General features: G+C 43.6%; 1 protein-coding gene across 1 annotated transcript; it reads left to right on the plus strand.

Moving 5' to 3' along the window:
* Nucleotides 1–523: 523 nt before the first annotated feature.
* Nucleotides 524–6503, plus strand: KCNV1 (potassium channel, voltage gated modifier subfamily V, member 1). Its single transcript, XM_004679634.2, has 4 exons — nt 524–603; nt 1377–2266; nt 3132–3661; nt 5918–6503. Exons 2-4 carry the CDS (start codon nt 1800–1802, stop codon nt 6427–6429), a joined length of 1509 nt encoding a protein of 502 aa, XP_004679691.1. The 5' UTR covers nt 524–603; nt 1377–1799; the 3' UTR covers nt 6430–6503.
* Nucleotides 6504–7513: the final 1010 nt, after the last annotated feature.

Genomic DNA, 7513 nt, shown 5'->3' on the forward strand with positions numbered 1-7513 from the left:
ATCTCTTTATATATACTTTCTAAAACTACTTACTAGAAAACAAAGGAGATGGGCTGGCTCACTCTCTTGTACAGGCCTTTGAAAAATGCAGGATTCTGAGAGACTTGCTAGAAATAACAAGACAGCCCTGAACCATGCCACACAATTAATATAAAGGCTGTAACCCTGAGTTTAGCAGACTTACTCAACTGAAAAATAAGTTCTCGAGCATTTGTGAGCACACAGATGAGAGAAATAAGAATCTAATACAGTAATTCTTGAAGTGTCTTCAGAATGAATGTAATATTCAGTGTCACCAAGCGCTCACTTCCTCCCCCGGTCTCACCTCCCTCCGCGCCTAGCTTTCCCCACAGCTGGTGCTGGGAACTGCAAATGGCTCGGAGCGAGCGCTGGCGGGGGCGGCCACTCTGCGGTAGCCAGCCTAGGGGCCAGAGCCGGGAAGAAGGTGCAGACGAGGCAAGGCGAGGCTGGGCGCCGTGAAGGGCTCGGTTGGTAGCACAGTGCCCAAATCTGTCAAGTCTGACCTCAAGTGGAGAACAGGATCGGGAAAGCCTGGAACCAGCAGCGCCCAGTGAACACACCCAGATGTGCCTGGAGCCGCAGGTGAGTCACCCTGCTCTCCTCCCCATCCCCACCCCAGGTCCAGTGGATCAGCTGGGGCGCGACTCCAAGGAACCCCGTGGGTACACTTCTAGTCTCACCTGGGCGCGGTGCTCAGCTTCTCCCCTTACCGAGGCGTCGTTACTATTTAAACTCCTGCCCCAGCCCACGCCTGTTCTATTCCTTGTCTTTCTGCCTTCCCTCCTCCTAAAAGGAGAGCTCCGCAGTGTGCCTGGTAACAAGTCTAGAACACCTGTTCTCTGGGAAACTTGTAAGAACAGAAAGGGCTAACCCGAAAAGTGCAAAGTGCCTCCACGCACGATATAAGCTGGCATCGGTCACTCTAGTTCTAAGGGACTCCAAGGGATTTCAAATGAAAGTCATTATTCTACATCCTATTGCTCAACCAGGAAACCTGAGAAAGGAGGGAGAAGAAAGGGACCGTGAATGACAATAAAATGAATGTAGCTGGTAGCAAATGATGCGGGTCCCCTCACCGAGAACACCCTCCCCCCAATGCTCATACCCTCATGGAATGCTCCCGGAAAGACCTATGAAGTCACAGTAAAAGAAGAGGGAAAGAGGGAGGAATATATGTATATATATATATATACAATTTATCTCCTCAGGTGGGAAGGAACTCTTCCCAGTCACCATTTCCTCTGCTCTCTGAACTTTTCGTTTACATATCTTGTGGGTAGGAGTGAGTCTCGCCATCCCCCTTGCTTGCTTTCAGCTCAGAGTCAACTCGTCCTCCTCCACGCTCCCTCCCCTAGGCACCCGCTCCACCCTCCCCAGAGGAAGGCTTTCTCTCGGTTGTTCACCGGGGCTGGAGATCTCAATCGCGAAGTTGGGGCGAGGGCACGCAAGTCCGGAGAAGGGTGTCGGTTCCTGGCAGCGTGTCCCGGGACTCCCCTTGACCTGGACCACATCTGACCGTTTCCCAGGGCGCGATCACTCCTCCCCACCCACCCTGCACTCCGTCTCTTGCGCGCTGCTCCCGCGCACTCGCTGTTCCCCAGCAGCAGTGGGGAGCGCGCACCGGGGTGGAGAAAGTAGGGGTGCGCCGGTGCAAGGCACCCACCTTGGGAGCCCGGGAAATCCCGGCTGCCACCAGGGGCCGCGCCACCACTCTCACGGGACTGAGGCTTCCGGCGCGCCCCCAACTTTGTGGAGCCCTCAAGGCAGCAGCGAACAGAATGGAGCTACCTCCCCGAGGTCGGGCACCGCCCGACTCGCCGCTGGACAGCTGCTCCCTGACCTCGCTAGACTCCAGCGTCTTTTGCAGCGAAGGCGAAGGGGAACCCCTGGCCTTAGGGGACTGCTTCACCGTCAACGTGGGTGGCAGCCGCTTCGTGCTCTCGCAGCAGGCGCTGTCCTGCTTTCCGCACACGCGCCTTGGCAAGCTGGCAGTGGTGGTGGCCTCCTGCCGTCGCCGAGGGGCCCTGGCTGCGGTGCCCAGCCCCCTGGAGCTCTGTGACGACGCCAACCCGGTGGACAACGAGTACTTCTTCGACCGCAGCTCACAGGCTTTCCGCTATGTCCTACACTACTACCGCACAGGCCGCCTGCACGTCATGGAGCAGCTGTGCGCGCTCTCCTTCCTTCAGGAGATCCAGTACTGGGGCATCGACGAGCTCAGCATTGACTCCTGCTGCAGGGACAGGTACTGTGAAGCACAGAAGGCTGGGGTGGAACGGTGGGGGCAGTTGGGAGGGCAGCAGAGGTAGAGACTGGAGACTTCACAGGAGCCTGGCTGAACCCATTCCAGGCTACAAGGTAAGCAGGGGGTGGAGGCGTGTGGAGGCTGGAAAGTGCCCAGGCTAACTTTTCAGTGCAACCTTTTGGACTTTTTGAACTTTGCATTGTCTATTATTTATTTCTGATTTATTTATTGAGTAAGTAAGGGAGTAAGTGGGTAAGTGCATGTCCATTCATATCAAAGACACAGAGATAAGGTCTGCCGAAATCATTTGGTTGACGATTGACTCAATAATTAGAAAAGCTCTGCTGGGAGAGATACACGTAGAGGGAGGCAGGTTTCAGAATGAGACATTAGCATTTATCAAACCTAGGACACTAGCGTTTGATGGAGGGCTGCTTTAAATACCGAAGATAGAAATATGGGTACCTGACTAAATGGTAGTGTGGCTTTAATGATGACTTTGCTATTAATTTGCTTCATGCCATTTCTTCATAAATACTTTCCCTTCACAAACACAAAGTTTCCATATGGCAGACTTATGCTCTTCTTATGAGGAAATCGGTAACAGAATGTATTATATTTGCTATATAAAAATCTTTTTTATATACACTTCCACCACGAAATGGCCATTTGAAAATCATATTTCCAATGGAGACATTTTTTAATACTGTGGGCAGGAGACAGTCTAAGTAAATTATGAATAGGCAGTTTTTGTATTTTACTGAAATAAAACGCATGACCTCCCTGTCCAGTTTAATTCTCCTTTTATTTCTATATTAACAAAAAAAAAAAAAAAGACTAATCATCAGGTTGTCTTGTCTAAAAGATACTTCCGAAGAAAGGAGCTGAGTGAGACTTTAGACTTTAAGAAGGACACAGAAGACCAGGAAAGTCAACATGAGAGTGAACAGGACTTCTCAGAAGGACCTTGTCCCACTGTCCGCCAGAAGCTCTGGAACATCCTAGAGAAACCTGGGTCTTCCACAGCTGCCCGAATCTTTGGAGTCATCTCCATCATCTTTGTGGTGGTGTCCATAGTCAACATGGCCCTGATGTCATCTGAGTTAAGCTGGCTGGACCTGCAGCTGTTGGAAATCCTGGAGTATGTGTGCATTAGCTGGTTCACCGGGGAGTTTGTCCTGCGCTTCTTTTGCGTTCGGGACAGGTGCCGCTTCCTGAGAAAGGTGCCCAACATCATAGACCTCCTTGCCATCTTGCCCTTCTATATCACTCTTCTGGTTGAGAGCCTGAGTGGGAGCCAGACTACGCAGGAGCTGGAAAACGTGGGACGCATCGTCCAGGTGTTGAGGCTACTCAGGGCTCTGCGCATGCTCAAGCTGGGCAGACATTCAACAGGTATTCCAATTTCACTGATGCCTTTAATTTGTCATTGTTTGTAAGAGTAGTGCTCTGAACACAGTCCAAGAGAAGTGACTGAATTACACTCAAAATTACTAATTCCCATTGATCTCAAAATAGATATAGGGAAGCCAAATGTTAGAGCTGCTCTTAGAGCTGCTATCCCAGGTGTAAAGAGGCTTGTCACAAGCTTTATCTATATAAGACATTTGGTAGGCAAACTGATAATAGACCAAGCTCAAATTCTTTTAGTTCAGTGCCCAGAAGATATGCAAAGATTAAAGATAATCTGCTTCTAGAAGGTTCTAGATAAAATGTGCACAAGCCACAATATAAAGATGCACAGAAGTTACATGTGATATGTTGGGACATCAGTCAGTTTCACTTCTGTGTCCATGGAAGTGCTTGCTTAATACACGCATTTTTTGGCAGAAGAGAATGCCAGTCCTCCCAAGAGAAATGACCAGATGCTGATAGCTTGCTCATAATTTTTTAAGAAACAATGGAAATATTTGCCTTGGAAGAAAAGAGAAGTCACTAAATAAATGTTTGTTCTAGTATCTGAGAATTTCTTGTCACTAATCTGGAATGCAGAAAAAAAGAGGTAATAAGAATACTTAAGCTTTTTGTTTTCATAAAGCCTTGAACAGCTAATGAATATTCTATCTCTCACAAGTGAATCTGAATGATATAGTCAATATCTGAGGAAATCACACAAATTCATGTATCCTTGCATCCCCAAGAGCAGTGATCCTCAGTGAATGGCCCTGTGGCTACTGAATATCCTGGAACATCTATGTGCTGTCTTGTTTTAGTCTTTAGTGAGAATAAGAATCCCTTGAAATAAGCTTGTGAAAAATGCAAATCCTAAATCCCAATCCCTAGAGAGTCAGATATTTATTTTTAGGAGTAGGATCCTGGAGCATACATTTTAATAAGCTCACAAGTAATTTTTTATAAGTGTCTTTCCAACCACATTTTGAGAAACACTAGAGAAGTGTATCATATTAATATAATACATACAGGCACAAGATATAGGACTACAAATCACTTGGTAAAGTGTCCTTTACCTACTACCTTGTTTCCCCAGATATGTGTTTAAATGGTCATCTAAAGAAGGATGATAATAGCTGTCCTTATAAATCCAGGGAGAAATTAAACTCAGACATATTTTTTCACATATCTGAGGTAATTAGGAGTTATCCTATTACAATTTTGGTAGTGTATTTTCCTAGCTAGTCTCACATACCAGGGATTTGATAATGGGGTTTCCAACAACTTTTCGAAGTACAACTCTTTGTTTTCTGACACACATAATGGGATGCTTTCCTCTAGTATTTATAAACTCTTCACAGGATTCATTTTAAAAACACCCAGTAAAGACTACATTATTTCCCAAAAGAAAAGAAAAAGAAAATAATAGTAATTTCCACCATGTCACCTCTTCAAAGGTTCTCTCAGCTCTAAAGCAGTACAGTGTATTAATAAAGCTTTAATTTATAATAAAAAAGATATCAAAACTTGCATAAATATTTAGCAATTTTTCCTTAAGCATTACATTTAGCAAAATATAGATACAAATCCCATCCCCCCCCCATACATTAAATATAAATTAAACTTGAGAGATGCTCTAGAGTAGTGTGCAGGAGAACAACACATTCTCCTGGTGAAAAACCTTCACTTCCTCTGACTTTCAGACAATGATACCGCCAATTACTTTAACTTCATTAGGAGAATGAAAAAAGGGCACAGAAAACAATGACATAACAAAACTGCTGAAGTAAGGCATTGAAATGTTGGTCTGAATACATGAAACTTGTACATATGATCCTACAAAGACTACATATGTTTACAGTCCTATATTCTGTACAGATACCCCAGTGCATATATATAAGTACAACCCCCAATCTATATACCCCATAGTCTATACAAATATCCCATCGTACAGAGTAAGGTACAAATTTCTATCTCATGTTGTCTCCTCCTTTTATTCTCAACTCTTTATTTTATATAATGGTAGCATTAATAAACACAAGAGTAACTGAATACATAAAATTATATTTCCCCGTCGTCTTCAGTTAGCCCATCAACCAGACTACGAATATTCTGAAAATACAAAGATGATGGAACATTGTCCACTGCTGAGAACAAACTGGATGAGCAATACATGTTAGTGGGTAGTTCGCAGGGAGGGAGGGCGGAGAAGCAGGAGGGGCGAGAAGTCCATGACTTACAGCTGTTGTTCTATTACAGGGTTACGCTCCCTGGGGATGACAATCACCCAGTGTTATGAAGAAGTCGGCCTACTGCTCCTATTTCTGTCGGTGGGAATTTCTATATTTTCAACTGTGGAATATTTTGCTGAGCAAAGCATCCCTGACACAACCTTCACAAGTGTCCCTTGTGCATGGTGGTGGGCCACAACCTCCATGACTACCGTGGGGTATGGGGACATTAGACCAGACACCACCACAGGCAAAATCGTGGCCTTCATGTGTATATTATCAGGAATCCTTGTCTTGGCCTTGCCTATTGCTATTATTAATGACCGTTTTTCTGCTTGCTATTTCACCTTAAAGCTCAAAGAAGCAGCTGTTAGACAGCGTGAAGCCCTAAAGAAGCTCACCAAGAATATAGCCACTGACTCATATATCAGTGTTAACTTGAGAGATGTCTATGCCCGGAGCATCATGGAGATGCTGCGACTAAAAGGCAGAGAAAGAGCAAGTACAAGAAGCAGTGGAGGAGATGATTTCTGGTTTTGAATTTACCTACATTTTATTTACAAACGCTTGTATAAAACTAACTTGATGATCAAGCCTTGATATGGGTGTTTGTATACTGCTGATGAATCTCTTTTGAGTATTACCTGTCTTCATGTTTGCTGATACATTGCTTAGTCTACTAGAATAGTTCATACCTCCCTTCCAAACAATTACATTGTTTTGACACATTTGAGAGTCTAACAGTTAAACAGTCAATGCAAACTAATGCAATGGGACCAATAGATGCATGTCTGAATTGTCAAATATGAAAATATACCCTTACAATACCACATCAAAGTTACAAGTTTTTTGTGTCTCCAATTTTAAAGTTTTTAAACCCTAATTTCTTTAAAAATGGAATTTAAACTGCATAGCCTAGAGAAAAGATGAGTGAACATTTAAGAATGCACTCAACTCTGCTATATAAAGATACCCTTCAAGTATATAAAGCATCTGCTCCATCAGTTAAGTAGGACTATAATAAAAAGCTTTACAAGGAAACTCCTCCTTTTATATGGTCATAGATTGTTCCTCTATCTGCCCCCATGTACAACCCACATCACAAATGGATTGAGCTGTATATCCCATTGTTATTATCGGAAATGAGAATCAAAAAACCACTTAGAATGTTAGATAGGAGAGTTGCACAAAGGCTCCTAGAATATGCACATCTTCTTTCTCCCCCGTTGAGTGTAAAATATGGAGTAAAATAGATATTTCTTAATACTCCATGAAATTCAGGTCATACTACAAAAACCATATTGATTTTCTTGCTCAAGTTACAGTTCACAAATCATGAATATGTAGTAGTAAAGTAATAAATAACCTAAATGTATACATTGAAATTACTAAATAGTCTGATTTCATAAAATGAAAACAGTGTGTTGAATGTCCTTTCTGGAATAACTTGAAGATCTTTTATTTGTTAAGAAAAAAGTAGTATGGGTAATTTTCTGACTGTTGAGATAAACAGCAAGTGTTCAAAATGCACATTTTATCATTCATGGTAATAATAAAATGCTAGACCTGCTGTTATACATTTAAAGTCAAAATTACCTTAAGATTCCCAAGATTCCAGAAAAAG

Source organism: Condylura cristata, unplaced genomic scaffold, assembly GCF_000260355.1.
Source record: "Condylura cristata isolate star-nosed mole 26May11 unplaced genomic scaffold, ConCri1.0 scaffold00009, whole genome shotgun sequence".
In the NCBI taxonomy this organism is placed as follows: domain Eukaryota; kingdom Metazoa; phylum Chordata; class Mammalia; order Eulipotyphla; family Talpidae; genus Condylura; species Condylura cristata.